The sequence below is a fragment of the Paroedura picta genome, chromosome 1, assembly GCF_049243985.1.
Source record: "Paroedura picta isolate Pp20150507F chromosome 1, Ppicta_v3.0, whole genome shotgun sequence".
Classification (NCBI taxonomy): domain Eukaryota; kingdom Metazoa; phylum Chordata; class Lepidosauria; order Squamata; family Gekkonidae; genus Paroedura; species Paroedura picta.
In genome coordinates, this window is record NC_135369.1 from 24,436,434 (window position 1) to 24,453,343 (window position 16,910).

General features: G+C 48.2%; 1 protein-coding gene across 1 annotated transcript; it reads right to left on the reverse strand.

Moving 5' to 3' along the window:
- Positions 1–3,111: 3,111 nt before the first annotated feature.
- Positions 3,112–16,306, reverse strand: FAM89B (family with sequence similarity 89 member B). Its single transcript, XM_077328266.1, has 2 exons — positions 15,538–16,306; positions 3,112–4,831 (listed from the first exon to the last, which is right to left on the reverse strand). The coding sequence occupies exons 1-2, from the start codon at positions 15,793–15,795 to the stop codon at positions 4,547–4,549; spliced, it is 543 nt and encodes a 180-aa protein (XP_077184381.1). The 5' UTR covers positions 15,796–16,306; the 3' UTR covers positions 3,112–4,546.
- Between the last annotated feature and the right edge of the window lie 604 nt (positions 16,307–16,910).

A 16,910-nucleotide genomic window follows, 5' to 3' on the forward strand; every position in this document is an offset into this window, starting at 1 on the left:
TGTCAGTTATTATTATTTTATTGTTTTATATGATGATATCCACATTGACCGTTAGGGAAGGGTAGGATAAGAATTATTATTATTATTATTGTTGTTGTTATTATTACCTCTTCTCCTACGTGCAAGCTGTCTTGTGGTGGCATAGGCAGATTGAGAGCTAGGGAAATATTTCTGTGTTGTAAAAACCTGTAGCTGATGTCCAGACAATTGGCACACATGCACCAAAAACTTGTGCAGGTACGTTTTTTGAGCCACACATTCATCGCAACATGACAAAGAGCTCTGTGTTAACTCCAGTGAGGTTAACTCCAGGGGGTTGTTTTGTCTAGACAGTTTGGGACTCTGAGCTCTCCTTCCTCTGCGATCAGCTTTCATGTTATAAACAGATGAAAGCGATTTCATCTTTCTTGGCTGGGGAGGTGTGTGTATGTATGTATGTATAGAGAACTGACAGGGAGTGGTGGCAGAGAGGAAGTGGCTGGTGTTTTGGCTGCATCAAGAATAGGAGGAAGCAGGAACTTGGGGAAGCCCTATTGTTGGGGGGAATCTGAAAACCAGACAGAATCTGGCAGCCTCACAAGCAGGAAGCCAGGAAGCCAAGAACAATGGCCACCTAATTTGAGGAGGAGGAATCCTAGTCACCCAGGGGTGGTGGAAGAACAATTGGCTGGGAGGGAGGGGCCAGGACACCTGAATGCTTAGCAGCAGAGTTAATTTTCTATTGTATTTCCTTTAAATTTTCTTCCTTTGCAGATGGAGCCTCCAGATTGGGCACGGGCAATTTAAATATTAAAATAGGTTGTTTTATGTATCATTCATATGTTCCATGTAAAGCGCCCTGAGCCTCCGGGGAGGGCGGTATATAAATAAAAATAAAAATAAAATACCATTTGTGAATAATTCTTAAGAAAATAAATGTAGCTTTTACCAGAGAGCTTACGCCTTGCAGTAAGTGCGCAGAACAAGGAACTTCCTAAGTGAAGACGCTCCCTTCTAATTCAGTGCTCTTGCGTTTATATTATTTTAAAGTATTACTTCATAACAAAACCATATCTAACAAAGCTTGGCTGTCCTGCTTAAGAGAGCTCCCATTTTTTATTTCTTCCTCTGCTGGTTTTCACTATGAAGATGCCCCCACCTGACAGCTGTATTGATGCTCACCGGGAAAAAGAGGTGACTTCCTGCAGTCCTGTGGTGGTTTGTTGCAGGGAAGAAAACGGGGGTGGGGAAGGAGTATAGTTTCTGTCTCCCCCCTTAGGTTGCCAATCTCCAGGTGATAGCTTGAGATTTCCCACTATTACAATTGATCTCCAGGCAACAGAGTAAACCTGGAGAAAATGGCTGCCGTGGAAGGTGGATTATGTGGCACTATACCCCATTGAAATCCCTCCCCTCCCCAAACCCCGCCTCCCTCAAGCTCCACCCCCAAACCTCACCTCCCTCAAGCTCCACCCCTAAAATCTCCAGGTCTTTTCCAACCTGGAACTGCTCACCCCCATGCTGGCTGACCTCCCCAGGAATGCCAGTTCTCCTCAAAAAGCAATCCTGCACCTACATTAGTAAGAAACAAAATAATGAAGTTGTTTCAAATAATCCTGAAGCCCTTAGTTTCTGTATGAAAGAGAAAACAGGGCTAAAATGGAGGAGAGGAAAATGTAATATAAGTCATCTTAGGTCCCCCTTACAGAGGAAGATGGGGTCCAAGTGAAGTAGATGTAGAGGACCTCAATGCTTGAGGATAAAGGGCTTCAGCCTCCCCGCCCCCATGCCATTTCCCCAACCTCACACAGCTTGTGGAGGGCCTGATATTTGCCTTCTTCTGGGAGGACCATGTGTACTGATGCAGTACATAAAGGCCATTTTGGGGCAGGGAAATGCTGTGCAGCATGGAAGGATAAACCTGCTTCTCCTCATGCACCATGGTCCTGATCCAAATTGGAACCTGCAGGCCTGGGAACTGAGTTCTGAGCAGGGAGTGTGAAAACACACATCTAACCTTCCCTGTGGTGAGACTGAGGGTTATGCATTGCAGAGGTGTCAAACTCATTTGTTACAAGGGCCAGATCTGACATAAAAGTCATTTTGTTGGGCTGGGCCATAAAATGTCAGACCGGGTACCAGAGATTCAAATGTTATCAAGGACAGCAGTGGAAGCTCCATGTTGGTGTGTCCTCACCGCAAGATCCAATGAAATGGGGTGGTGGTAGGGAAAACCCACAAGTGTAGAGTCAACAGTGCAGTTTGGGCAGATGCCCTCATACTGCCTGGAGGGGGGGGGCAAACCCCTTCCCCAGCCAGTTCTTGCCAATGATGCTGTGACCCAAGGCCAAAACTGTGAAGTATCATCGAACTAAGATACTACCTGAAGTCATTGATAAATTGATACTATCTGAAGAAGTGAGCAGCAACTTGCAAAAACTCATCCCCCACCACAAGATTTGTAAGCCTTTATGGCCCTACTGGACTTTTACTCTTTTCTACATTTATGGTATGTGTGTTGGAAGGTAGTTAGAGAGGAAGGAGGGCTAAGTGAGGTTGAGCGCTGTTGGAGAGGAACAAGCTGATTTGTGGCAGCCAGACAACGGAGAAGAATTGGATGTGGAAAACCGGGTTGCCAGCTCACCCAGGTGTATGTATGTGGGGGAGACAGAAAGGGGTATGGGAAGAGGGAAACCTAGAAGGGAAAACACGGCTGAGAGGTAGAATGGTCAGAGTGGATAGTTTCCATTTCCGCCTTGAGCAGGAAGTGGGCAAGGGGGAGCTGATGAGACAGGCCTTAGCAGAACATGAAAGGGACTTGGGAGGGGTTCTCCATCTGCCAAGGATTGGGAGGGCCAACGAGGGCGAGGAGAGAATCAATCTGTGATGGATGAAAAGAACCAGCTCTTTTTTTCTCCTCCAGGGTTGTTCAGGTTCCGGAGATTGTGGAGATATCAAATGATCCTGGACTGGCAACAAGATGAATGAATGGCCACTGGGAATATTCTTGTCCTACTGAAACCTTTGCCTCTCTGTCTCCAGTTTGCCTGCTCATAATTCCCATTAGACACACTTAGTCCTCCTTCAAGACATTACCTCTGCCCCCGGGAAGGAAATACAACCAGACCTGGATTTGTTAAGAGGCCGAGGCATTTTATTCCCTAGATTCCCACTAGCAAAATGCCCCGTAACAACCAATATATTAAATTAGCCATTTAAGGTTTGTACCCAGTTACAAATGGGAGGGAGAGGGGAAGAAAGGGATTCCCTCTCCCGGTCCCAAACCTCATATTTCAAGGCTTGATAAAAACAAAATAAAATAAAAAGTTCACATATAATTAAATATTTTAAAAGAGGTCACTTTGGGGTAATATGGCCGAGGCACTAATAATTAATCCAGCCAACACAACTCTGCCTAGAAAAAATCTAGCAAATAAGCTTCGTGCACAGCAAGTTCCTATCCAGCTACATCGTTCCTGGATGCTTCCAGCGGGAAAAGACAGGAGAAAAGGAAAGGGGGAATGAGCTCCGCTCCTCCAAAGCGGAAGGAGCAAGTTGGGGGGACACTTGGGGAGGATTGGTGCAGAGGGAGCCTGAGCTGCCCCAGCCTCAAATCACATCAGGAGGCCCTGCGGGAATCAGAGTGACCTTTGAGAAGGTGGAGCCCAGCAAAATGAGATCTCTTCCTCAAAAACAAGCAGAAAGCCAGCATCGTGGCCACAGAAGCCATAATCATTTCCTCAAATATATTAGTTTCTCAATTACTGGGAGAGGTTCATGCACACCCAGGGAACAGCTGCACCTCCCCCCACCCCTCCCAAACAAATTTTATAATATGACAAAGAATGTCTGTCTGGTAGTGTTCTCGCAATGCCGTGTTAGTCAGCACTCCTTTTATGGCTGTGCAGTTTTCTTTGCCCCTAGCTTGTCTACTGACACACTTAAGCCAAGGGTCCCCGAACCTTTTGAGCCTGTGTGCACATTTGGAATTCTGACACGGAAGGATGGGGTGCAGCAACAAAATGGCTGCTGCAAAATGGCTGAGGCAGGAGGTGGAACCGGCCACAAAATGGCTGCTGAAGCTTACTTTCAGTCACCCAGCACAGATCCTTGTGCTCTGGGGACAGCTCCCGCCAAAGCAACGTTTTAAAATATTTGCACAGCCAACCAGAAGTTCTGCTTGAGAAAAGCCCTACCTGGCCACACCCACTACCTAAAAACACTGCCATGACTCCCACAGGCACCACATTGGGGAGCCCTGCCCTAGACAATTATCTAAGCCCTGGGGGACAGAAAGGGTCGCATTTGACTCCTGAGCTGTCCACACATAAAAGTCTCGGAAGAATTACCCATGAGATCCCACTGGATCTATCCAGTGGTAATAAAACGCTAATGTACTACAGGCTAAGTGCAAACCCTACAGCATGTTCAGGGGCAGTTCCCAAACCAGCCACAAACTGCCCATGTTGACATGCCTCATACCCAACCCTTAAAAAAAAAATTCCTAATGTATTGTCAGAGTTTGTCCCATGTCACAGGAAAAGGCAATTTCGTGGCAGGGGCCACCTCAGATGGTGATATGGAAGGAGTCCTGCAGCCACTGGTCCCGAGAGTTCTGGGGCTGGAGAAGACGGAGCCGCTGACCCAAGGCATTCTCCTTATGCCCATCTGGGCTCGACGGATCCACCTCGAAGTCTTCCTCCTCGTCAGAGAAGCCGTTTTCGGCAGCCAGGCTGCCTTCCGAATGAAGCGAGGAGGACATATCCTGAAAGAGCCCCTTGTACTCCTGAATCGACTCGTACAAGGACCACAGCTGACACAGCAGGGACATGTCCAGTTGCCGGAGTCCCACCTGCATAGGGCAAAAGAACAAAGACTGGGTCATGTGCCACCGCTTCTCCCAAGGCTCGACCAAGCCAGCACCCCTCAACTACACCAAGGGTCCCCCAAACCAGCTGCAGCTCTAGCCAGATGAAGCCTCACAGGGGTTAGCACAACAAGGGTTTTCTGAGAATGGATTCCACACTGACTCAGGGGGCTACAAAGCCCCCAATGGGTTGCAAAGGATTCTGGGGATACTGAGTAGAGAGGATGCATAGACTCAGAGATGGAAGGGGCCATACAAGCTATCTATCCCAACCCCCTGCTCAATGCAGGATTAAGGTAAAGCATCCATAAGTGTCTGTCCAGCCACTGCTTGAAGGCTGCCAGTGTGAGGGAGCTCCCCACCTCCTTAGGCAGCCCATTCCACTGCTAAACTACTCTGACACTGCTATCTAGTTGTCATCATTCTACACAGACAGTTTGGTGTAGTGGTTAGGAGTGTGGACTTCTAATCTGGCATGCCAGGTTCGATTCTGCGCTCCCCCACATGCAACCAGCTGGGTGACCTTGGGCTCACCACGGCACTGATAAAACTGTTCTGACCGGGCAGTGATATCAGGGCTCTCTCAGCCTCACCCACCCCACAGGGTGTCTGTTGTGGGGAGAGGAAAGGGAAGGCGACTGTAAGCCGCTTTGAGCCTCCTTCGGGTAGGGAAAAGCAGCATATAAGAACCAACTCTTCTTCTTCTTCTTTGTAACAGCTGTCAATAGGAACCTTTCCTGAAGAGACAACCTTTCAAATACTTAAAGACAGCAATCATGACCCCTTCTCAACCTTCTCTTCTCCAGGCTGAACATGCCCAGGGAGCATCTTTGGGTGCTTCCAGGACAACTGGTTTGGACTTTAATGTCACTCCACATGAACTGGGAATGTGTGTTACAGGCAACCTGGCTCTGAGCTTGATGAGAGCTGGACATTCCCTTAGCTTGAATAAAAACTCAAATCCCCAGGCCAAATTCTGAGTGAGAATTTCAGGATGCCCTTTGCCCCAAGTATTCCTCCAGCTCTTGAGAAGGAGGGAACACCCAACTTTGTGTCCTTTCTTTGTGGATTGCCCAGTTAGGAATATCAGGGAGAAAGTAAAGAGCTGGGTGGACCTTTGGCCTGATCCACAAATCAGTTGCCTGTCATCTGTGATCAGCTGACAGGCCATGTACTCAAACATCTGCAGTGCCAAGCTGAGGGTAACAGTTCCTCTGGAGTCCCATCCCCCCCCCCCCAAGCTTCAATCTGGCCCATTTTCTACAGCGCAATGTCCCTACCCCAGGCCTTCATGCTAAAGGTGGGCTAAACTATAGATGCCCAGGTGAGGGAGCTTGGGAGGTGACCCCCCTCCCCACCTCCATATACTGTGTTAAACATGGCAGAGTTTACACCCTCTTCAAGGATGAAGGAACAATTAAGACCCTGGGGCCTTTATCACAGGCTAAATAATGCAGATTCAATCTACTTCAGCAAACATTTCAAGTAGATTTTGCCATTTCACGCTATAAAATCCTGGTTGCATTTAAGTGTGTGCAGAAATGCCTACTTTAATGTGGACATCCCAGACTTGGTTCACTTGTGTCAGCAAATGAGGCGGCAGTCAACAGAAGAATAGACTGCACCATTTCAACTGCAGAAGGTGAATTCCATCTGTGAATGCTCAAATAATTTAATGAAGTTCCATGCCATGTTCTAGACGTTTCTAGCTGCCCCGTCTTTGCTTGCTGTGCTGATTTTTGATGTGGAACACATCTTCTGGGGCGCCTCCTCAGATATGAATATGGACATGACATCTGTAGTCCTGTCCACGGAGTGCACCAGAAGATGCAGAGGGTCCAGCCAGTGGCTGTACCGGCTCCAGTGGCCAAGCCAGCTGCTGCACTACCAGCAGGGGCCAAAGCAGTGGCAGAGGCTGGAGGAAAATGTAAGCAGGAAGAGGAAGGAGGAGGGGGGAAGGGGTAAACGGGAGTGTGTGTGTTTGCTTGGGACCAAGGGAGGCTGGGAAACCAACAGGTAAGGGGGGAAATGGGAGGGGGGAAGGGGAATCTCTGTGTGTGTATATGTGTGTTTGCAAGGAAGGGGGTCCTAACCAAGTAGCCCCAGAGAGGTACATATCCTACATACCCTCCGAGAGTCAGACTGTCAGTACTTTTTTTTTAATTCACAGGGAACTTTTTAAAAATAATGAAAGGTTCCGAAATGCAATCCTCCCTCTGCATTTCTGTACAATCCATTCCACCACTTCATTCTCCCATCTTTGTGTATCAGGCCTTGGTTTCTTTGTGAAGCTCTCTGGGCTTCTTTGGACACAGTGTGGGTTAGGGCTGCCAACCTCCAGGTGATAGCTGGAGATCTCATGGGATTACAACTCATTTCTAGAGATCAGTTAACCTGGGGAAAATGGCTCATTGAATTTATTCTCCAAACTATGTCTCTTCAGGCTCCACTCCCCTCCACCCCCCAATCTGGAGGTATTTCCCAACTTGGAACTGGCAACCCTAATGTGTGTGCATTTGTCAGGAGTGGCCAAGTGTTCAATTGTTGAAATAGCTCTGGACAGTTCAGACCAGAATGAACGTGTCTGTCTTTAAGGTGTCACAAAACACATTGCGTTGTTTCCCCTCTATGCAGTCATTTGGGGCTTCCAGGCTTGAAATGAGTTTGACCAAATGCCCCCATGCTGTGCACCTCTGCTGCCCCCTGCTGGAGAAGAGCTTCATACATCCTTTAAAAACCTGCTTAAGATGCCCCACTCAAATAGTAGGAAGCCATTGAATCATATGACGTTTTTGATTTCCAACGGAGTTTATTGTATCTGTTGGTTTTGCTCTTAGAACCAGCATCTGGGGCTAATCATCCAATTCTACATGCAAGAAAAACAAGAGAGAGAGAGAGTTCCCCAAGGTCAAACGACTAATCTCTTCGTATCTTGAAGTCCAAGATGCAATCCCAAGACTGCCTGTCCCTGCTTCATATTTCATGAATTGTTTTCACCTGTTTGCACAAAAATTTACCCAGCTTCCTTAGCACAGGAAATTACTTTACAGCTCTGGCTATTAGCGATTAGGAGCAGAACCTAACCAGTTGAATGGTGACTTGCAGCCCTTGATCAAATTGTCATTCTGGTGTCAGAAGACTCCTGCAAGGGACTCTACTGTCTGTTTTTCTCACACTTCACTGAAATTTGTCAATGGCGATAAGGTCTCTGCCTGTAGACCACTTGTGCTTTGCTCCTTGGAAGAAACACCTCCTGCTTTGATGGCAAGTCAGAAGGAAAGATGAAAAACGAATGCTGATTGCGGCTGCTTCCAGCTTATGATTCTTTTGTGCCGCTGGAGTTTTGTTTCTCCATCATATCTGTTTATTCCCCTTACAGGGTTCTTCGCAATGTGGGTATGAATTTACTGATTGTCCCGGGCTCCCGAGATACACGCCTGGCCTCAACCAGGGCTTTTTCAGCCCTGGCCCCAACCTGGTGGAATGAGCTCCCGGAAGAGCTAAGGGCCCTGTTGGAGTTGTCAGCTTTCCACAGGTCCTGCAAGACAGAGCTCTTCCGCCAGACATATAGTTGAGGCCAGGGCGGTACTTGGTGTTGCCATCTCTAAGTTGAGGCCAATCTAGATTCCTCGCTCCCAGGTAGAGAGTTTGACCCATGCTGAATGGGGGAATGGCCTGATATTTTACTGTCCACCATCTTGTTATGTTATTCTATTATGTTTTAGGGGGTGTTTTAGGGGATTTTATTGTATTTTATTGATCTTGTAAACCACTGCGAGACATTCAAGAGCGGAGGTATATTAATATAAATATAAATAAATAAAACAGCTGCAACCAGAACTGAAACTAGGATTTCATGCCACATTTCATACGGTGCTCTAATTCCCAGAAGAATCCAGCAATGTCCACCTCCATGGTTTATTCATTGATTTATCTTATGGCATGTCTGTAAAAGAGCCATGAGATCCAACCTTAAGATTATCTGGCTGCCTGGCGAATGACATTTGGAGGCCACTGCTCCTTCCAAGGGCTAGCCAGGGCTGACTCTGCTTAGCTTCCAAGATCTGATGGGATCAGGATTTCCTGGGCTAGGTCGGTCAAGATTCTGCTATATCTAGACTCAAGTCCAATAGCACCTTAGTGACTAACAAGATTTGGGGGTATAATAAGCTTTGAAGAGTAAAAATTCCCTCGGTCAGATGTTTCTTTGACCCCAAAAATCTCATTGGTCTCTAACATGCTACTGGTTTCAAATCCAGTTGTTCTACAGCAGACTAGCAGAGCCACCCTTTGTAACTACCCTGCTGTATGATTCCTGGGAAGAACGTCTCATTCGGCAACAGTCCCATTTCTCTCTGTAACTGTCCCTTTAAGATGGTGCTTCCGTCTTTCATTTGCAAGACAGGAGCTGCTCTGAGCTTAAAGCATTACCCTTAATCTGTTCCTTTCTGTGGGAGAGGAGAAATATATTAACTACTACTTTTGTCCTTGCAAGCTGCAGTGATTGCTCCTTAAATTGCTTTTAATTTTTGTGACTGCACCATTTTTGGCCGTCAAGTAATGGCAACCCCAGAGGGTTCTCAAGGCGAGAGACAAACCGAGGTGGTTTGCCACTGGCTGTGTCTGTGTAGTGACCCTGGACTTTGGGGGTGGCCTCCCATCCAAGTACTACCCAGGGCTGACCCTGTCCAGCTTCTGAGATCTGATGAGGTCAGGCTATCCAGGGTCAGGGCAATTACAATCCTAAAAAGCATGAGTTTGGAAATATGGCACCATAATCTCCAGAAAACCAGTTTTAATCAAAGATGGAAATGCTGGAATGTGACAAGTTGACTCTGATTGCCTCAATTTGAAAATACTGAGTGACCAAATAATATTCATTCAGATTAAGAGCTTTTCCGCAAGTGGAGTTTTGTTAGCTTGTTTTTTTCATCAGTTCTGGCCCTGGAGTGCTTCTGTTTATCCCCTCATTTCCACACATTTTTCTGTCTTTCATTTTCACTTTCTTCCTTGTGCCCCTCTCCCCTAGTTCAGATCTGTAACGTTTCCACTTTTGGGGAAATATATATTTTTCAACCTCCGTCAGGGCCCTCAGCTCTCCTGGGAGCTCATTCCACCAAGATGGGCCAGGATCAAAAGGGCCCTGGCCCTAGTAGAGGCCAGGCGAACCTCCTTTGGGCCGGAAAGCTCCAACAATTTATATCCGCAGAGCAAAGAGCCCTGCAGGAGGCATAAGAAGACAAATGGTCCCGCAGATACGAGGGGCCCAGACTGCAGGTACGTATGCCTGTTTCACTAAGAACCATGTATGATTGTTCAGCTTCAATGGTCTATTCTTTTGGAGACCTGGGCTCTCCTTAAGCCCGTGAGTGCTGAGGCAGCCGTGGTTCCCCTGTCTTTCTAAGACACACAGCCTTGTTTGGCCCAGAGGATCTCCTATATCACCTCAGACTCCTGTCCAACACCAAGTCTCCCTCTCTGACTTCTTAACCCCCACTCCCCTTTTGGAATTCTCTCCCTTAGAACCCCCTGAAGCCACTCCCCCTTCTCCTTCAGGAGTGCCCCCTTCCAACAGGGCAGGCTTTCTCAACCAGGGTTTCATGATGGCCCTGGAAGGGTTTCCTGAATGGCTGGGGGAGTTAATTACTTTTTACACAGCTATGCTCCCCAACCATATTCTCCACGATCATGTCACTTCTGCGGATTCTCGAAGCCTGAGGAATGTTTCAGGGGTATCTCAAGCATAAAAATGTTGTGAAAGATCCTATGGAGTTACGTTTGGGCTCCTACCTATGTGGGCCTGTCACAAGATCCCTTTTACTCTCCTCTTTTTTGGAGGCTGGTTTTGCCTTTTCCCTTATGCATGATGTTTCTGTCATTCTTTGTCCCACCCACTCCAGTCCATTGGTCCTCCTCACCAAACCACTCTCTCTCTTTCCCCTTTGTTTTTGATTTTTAAAAATGGCTCTAACATGTCAACATGCCACTGTAATGACAGGTTGAGCAGGTTCTCTGAATTTCCAGTTTTCATTTTTTTTTAAAAAGTAGGCCTCTACCCCCTTGTGGAGTTATGTCTTTTTTTCTTATATCTCCATGAAGTAAGGATCTAGACTAAATATTTAAAAAGTAAAGCTAGGAATTCAGAGAATCTGCTTAACCTATCATTACAATAGTACACTAATATTCTAGGGCCTTGTTTAAAGAAGGGGAAAGGTGCCAGGTGCTACCAATGACTACAGCACCCTCCCTTCAAAAATTCAAGATTATGGAAGAAAATAAACTAACTCCACTCCTGCAAAAATACCAGGAGAGGGCAGATGAGTGGAAGAATTGTGTCCAAACCGATTCCAATGCTTGTGGATTGGCCGCCAAGAAAACCAGGAGTTAAGTCAAGCATGTAGAAAAGCCCTAAATAGTCAGTGTGGCTGCAACAGACCAGGGGTGGCCAGATTGTGGCTCTCCGAATATCCATGCACCTGCAATTACCATGAGACCCTACCAGCATGGCCATGCTGGCAGGGGCTCATGGTGATATTTTTTATTTTATTTTAATTTTATTTATAATCCCCCCCAAACCAGATTAAAATCTCCAATTAACCCCCTTGATAGCAAAACTTCCTCCCCCTTCCCACCTCACAGATCGACTGGAAGTGAACCTCAGGTGAGGGGCCCCTGACCCTTCTTGCCCTGGCCTCAACCAAAAACCTGGCAGAAGAGCTCTGACAGGAGCTCATTCCACCAGGTGGGGGTCAGGACCTACAAAATCCTGACCCTGGTCGAGGCCAGGTGGACCTTCCTCAGGTCAGGGACCTCCAACAAATTCATACCCACTGAGCATAAGGCCCTGCAGGGGGCATAAGGAGATAGGCAGTCCTGCAGGTATGTGGAGCCCAGACCACAGATGGCCTTAAAGGTTAACACCAAAACCTTGAACTTGAGGCAGGCCACAACTGGCAACCAGTGCAGCTGCCTCAGCACAGGCTGGATACAGGCCCTCCCAGATGTTCCTGTGAGGACCCTAGCAGCAGCATTTTGCACCAGTTGCAATTTCAGGGTTAAGGCCAAGGGTAGGTTTGCAAAGAGTGAGTTACAGGAGTCTAGTCTGGAGGTGATCATTGCATGGCTAAACCGTCCGAGGGTGGTAATGGCCACTGCAGATACTACATAAGGAAAAGGGTGCTGACGTAGGTTGGGTTGCCAAACGGTCCTGCCCCTTTAAGAGAGGCTTAAAGTGTGAAAGCATTTCAATAGCACTGAAATAAATACCCAGTAAACATCATCTTATTAACCCTCTATCAAGGGGGCAGCCAGCGGGACTACTTTAAAATTGGCAACCCTAAATGTAGGTGGGTCCAAAAAGCATGCGTGTTCCTGTCCAACTGGCATCCAAAGGCACTTTGACTACAATCTTTTCAAAAAGATTGCATCAAACCAGTTTTGAGTAACATCAAAGCAAGGAAAACCCTAGAAGCAGGAGGAGTAAAGGTCAATGCCATGTGGATGCTCTCAAAAACAGCACTGCGTAATGCAAGCCCAAGGCAGAGCAAAGCATCCCAGCCAGGAATGGGGGCAAGGTTGCCGGATCTTGGTTGGGAAACCCCTGGAGATTTGGAGGTGGACCCTGGAGAGGACAGGGACTTCACAGGGCACAAGACCAGCCTCCAGAGCAGCTATTTTCTCCAGGGGGACTGAGATGAGTTGTAATTCCAGGAGATCCCCAGATCCCACTTGGAGGCTGGCATCCCTTAAACAACCTCTACGATTTTTTAAAAAATTGTCATCCCAGAACTGCTGGGTTTTTAAAACCTGTATTTTCTGAGAGTTGACAATGTTTTCAAAACAGCAATTTAAAAAAAAATCACTCATGTACTGTAGAAAAGCTCAGGCAGAAAAAGAGCTGGGGTTTTGCACCCCGCTTTTTACTACCCAATGAAGTCTTAAAGAGGCTTATAATCATCTTCTCTTCCTCTCCCCACAGCAGACACCCTGTGAGGTAGGCTGCATGCGAAGGAGGAGGCGTGGGGAATCAAACCCAGTTCTCCAGGGTAGAAGCTGCCCACCACATTGGCTCTCGCAAGGCTGATCAAATAGCTCCTGCCCAAATTAAATAGTTTGGAGTCTCCCTGGTCTCAAGGGAAGAAGCAAGCACCTGCTTTAGTCTCTTGTTTTAAAATAGTCAGAGGTCCAACACTCTTAATTCTGGCTGTTCAGTTCTCTTATAAATGTCCATATGATCACTCACAAGGACTCAACTTGCTCTGGAATGGTTGTAAGTTAGGTTGCCAGCTCCAGGTTGGGAAATTCCTGGAGATTTTGGGGGTGGAGCTTGGGGAAGTAAGGATGCCAGTCCCCAGGTGGGACGTGGGGACCCCCTGGAATTTCGGCTCTTCTCCAGGAGACATACATTAATTCCCTTGGAGAAAATAGGTGCGTTGGAGGGTGGACTCCATAACATTCTACTCCACCAAGGTCCATCCTCATCCCCATCCTCATCCCAAATCCCACCCATTCTCAGCTCTCCAAGTTCCACCCCTAAAGTCGCTGGGTATTTCTCAACCCAGAGCTGGCATCCCTATGGGGAAGGCAGAATTTGGGGCAGGGAAGGACCTCAGCAGAGAATACCTCCTGGGGTTATTCACATTACAATATTTTAAGGTGGTAATGTTAAACACAGCATGTTGAAAATATTGTTTTTGTAACATTGTTTTTGTAATATTAGCTCTTACAATATTGCTCTGTTTTTTGAGGTCTATCCCTTGAAGAAGCCTGATGTGGGGGCAAAACACATGTTGGCCAAGAAATTTCCTTGAATGCTATCTTATTATGATAAGATAAGAAAGACATTGTTGTATTTGTATAATGCTGTCAAACTTTCATTGCTGTTAACATCCTGTAATTTTTCTCTCTCTCTCGATTTCTTTGAGAGTCTAAGCAATAAATAATAAATAAATATTAGCATTATCTGTTTAGTTCATTGTATTGATTTGGGGTGAGCCACGCTGACAGTTCGTAACAACTTGTCCTTGTAACAGCCGCTTTGTGATATTATGAATTATAATTCTTGGCCACAAATACACTGTCTAAAGTATTTAGTTAGTTAAGAAGAAGAAGAAGAAGAGTTGGTTCTTATATGCCGCTTTTCCCTACCCGAAGGAGGCTCAAAGCGGCTTACAGTCGCCTTCCCTTTCCTCTCCCCACAACAGACACCCTGTGGGGTGAGTGAGGCTGAGAGAGCCCTGATATCACTGCTCGGTCAGAACAGTTTTATCAGTGCCGTGGCGAGCCCAAGGTCACCCAGCTGGCTGCATGTGGGGGAGCGCAGAATCGAACCTGGCATGCCAGATTAGAAGTCCGCACTCCTAACCACTACACCAAACTGGCTCTCAACTGAGTTTACAGACTTTTTGGCATTTGTCTTCTCACTGCATGGTCTCTCTTCCCTTTGTAGTTCGTTTGGTTCCCCACTCTGTTGTAAGATCAGTCATACATCTGGCAATCGATCCTGAATCCCCAGCATCTTGTGTGGTATAGTTCTAAGGAATGCTTAAGTGTTCAGAAATGCATTTCACCTCTGAGAAATATGGTTTTGTGAAGGGATTTAAAAACAAACAAACACTTTCCCCCTTCAATGAACTACAGTGCCCAGAGTTCCTTTAGCTGGCTAGTATGACAGCAAAAAAGAAGAAACATATACACTATGTGAATTTGTGTGAGTACAACAATAGACCTTATTGTTATCTAGTTACTACAACTGGATTTTTGCAAATAAATGTTGATAAAGTTGCCATGGCCTGAATGGGTTAGATAGCTGGAATTTAAGAAAGCCTTTCAGAGATTTAAATTTGTAGTTGGCAAAGTGAATCTTTCAGACACTGCCTGTCAGTCATCCTGTTGTCTTCTTGATCGCTGGGGGTAGGAGAATGTCCCTGTCCTACAGATTTGGCTCCATAATCCCAGGGGACAGACAGGCTCTCCAGACAGCTTCTCTTTGTTCACAGCACTTTTAATGTCCCTAATTCCAAGATAGTTGATATGGGCTAAAATTGTGCTTACTATCCAGGAGAGGTATACACTGGGCTTTTTAAAAAGTACAAAGTTTAATTTTTGGCAGGAGAAAAGCTTTACAGTGACCTGTGCACCTTTGCAAACGTGGGTACATCTGTGCAGCTTAATTTGCATAAATGTACTCCTTCCACTTAGGTACGCAGGGTTATCGCCTGCAAACTTCAGAGGATGTTGAACTCTGCATCTAAAATAAAAATTCTGTTTATGTTGTGCAATTGCATACTTAGATATTTATCTCCTGCTTTTCAAAGAGAGCCCAAAACAGTTTACAACATCGTTCTCTCCTCCCTCAATTTAATCTTCAAAACAACCACCCTGCGAGGTAGGCTGGGGTGAGAGAATGACTGGCTCAGGGTCCCCCAGCAAGTTTTCCTGGCAGAGTGGGCTTTAGACTTCCCAGCCTGACGTTCCCATGGCTACACTCTGTTGGAAAGGGGAGGCCGGACTTCAAAACCGGGGCAATTCCTGGGGAAACTGCCCGCAGCACCCCATCTCTGGATGGCCTTCAGGCCAAAGACACACGTGGCTCCTCCTGCGGGTATTTCCCCGGTTTCCCGGGCGGGCTAGTGGGGGGAGGCGGCCTGGGGGGGCAGGCGGGCCGGGCGCGGGGCTTCCTCCTTCCTTACCATCTCCTTGCGCAGCACGGCCAGGGCCGAGTCGAGGTTGGCCGGTTTGCTGCGGAGCAGCAGCCTTTCCGACGAGGCCTGGGACTTGCTGAGGTCGTCCTGGATGCGCGTCTTCTTGCTGTACACTTTCTCGATCTCCCGCCACGAGCCCCCGCTGGAGTTGAGGATGCCGCTGAGCCCCTTGGGCAGCGGCGGGAGCCCCTCGATGGCGCACACGTTGCCGCCCAGGCTGTCCTGCGAGCTCTGCAGGCAGTTCATGACGGCGGCCCGGAGGCGGACAGCGCAGCACAGGGCCCGGCCCGGCCCGCGGCGCTCGGCTCAAGGCAGCAGCGGGCGCCGCCACAGCCGGCCAGCCCCGGCCATATATGGAGCAGCGGCGCGTCCTCCTCCGAGGGGCTCAGTCCCAGCGCCTGCCTAGGCTTCCCAGGCCGCCGCCGCCGCCACTCCCGGCGCGCTCCCCATGGGCCGTGCGGCCGGCTTGACGCTGCCGTTGGGAGGAGGCCGGGAGCCGGGCGAGAAGCGGCGCGGGGCCGAGAGGCGGACGCCGCCGAGCCGAGCCACCGGCCGCCCCCCGCCTTTGTTCGCGCTGCTGCAGTCGCGGCGGCCACACCCGCAGCGCCCCTGCTTGCCTTCGCCTCCCCTGAGCGCACCAGGACGCCGCTTAAAGGGCCGGCAGCCGGCACCGGAGCCTGGCCCCCGCCAGCGCCGTGCGGAGGACGTCCCCCGGAGCATGTGCAGAATGCTTTGCCCCACTAACTCATCACTCGCGCGAGCCGTGCCTGCTTCAGGCAGACTAGCGGCTCTGAGGCCAGAGCGTGACATTCCTTCGCCCCAAATTATCAGCCCCCGGAGGGATCTGTTTGGGGAAAGGAGGGATTCCGAGGGAGGGGGGTGAGCTACTTGGGCTGATTTAGGGGCAGGGGGGACTCCCTACCCCCTGGCCTTGGCACAAGCGAAAGTAAAGGCCTCTAGGTCTGAGCAGGACATTGCTGCCAAAGGACTGGCCAATTGTAGAATCATAGAATAATAGAGTTCGAAGGGATCTCATAGGTCATCTAGTCCAACCCCCTGCACTATGCTGGACACTCACAACCCTATCGCTCATCCACTGTAACCTGCCACCCCCTTGAGCCTTCACAGAATCAGCCTCTCCGTCAGATGGCTATTCAGCCTCTGTTTACAAATTTCCAAAGATGGAGAACCCACCACCTCCAGAGGAAGCCTATTCCACTGAGAAACCGCTGTGTCAGGAACTTCTTCCGGATGTTTAGATGGAATTTCTTTTGAATTAATTTCATCCCATTCATTCTGGTCTGTCCCTTTGGGGCAAGAGAGAACAATTCTGTTCCATCCAATGTGGGAAGCCAAAGGGA

Excerpts from the sequence above, each read along its gene's own strand:
- FAM89B (XM_077328266.1), bottom strand. The coding sequence starts at position 15,795 with ATGAACTGCCTGCAGAGCTCGCAGGACAGCCTGGGCGGCAACGTGTGC. Across the intron at positions 4,832-15,537 it reads CCGTGCTGCGCAAGGAGATG|GTGGGACTCCGGCAACTGGA; the intron begins GTAAGGAAGGAG and ends TGCCCTATGCAG.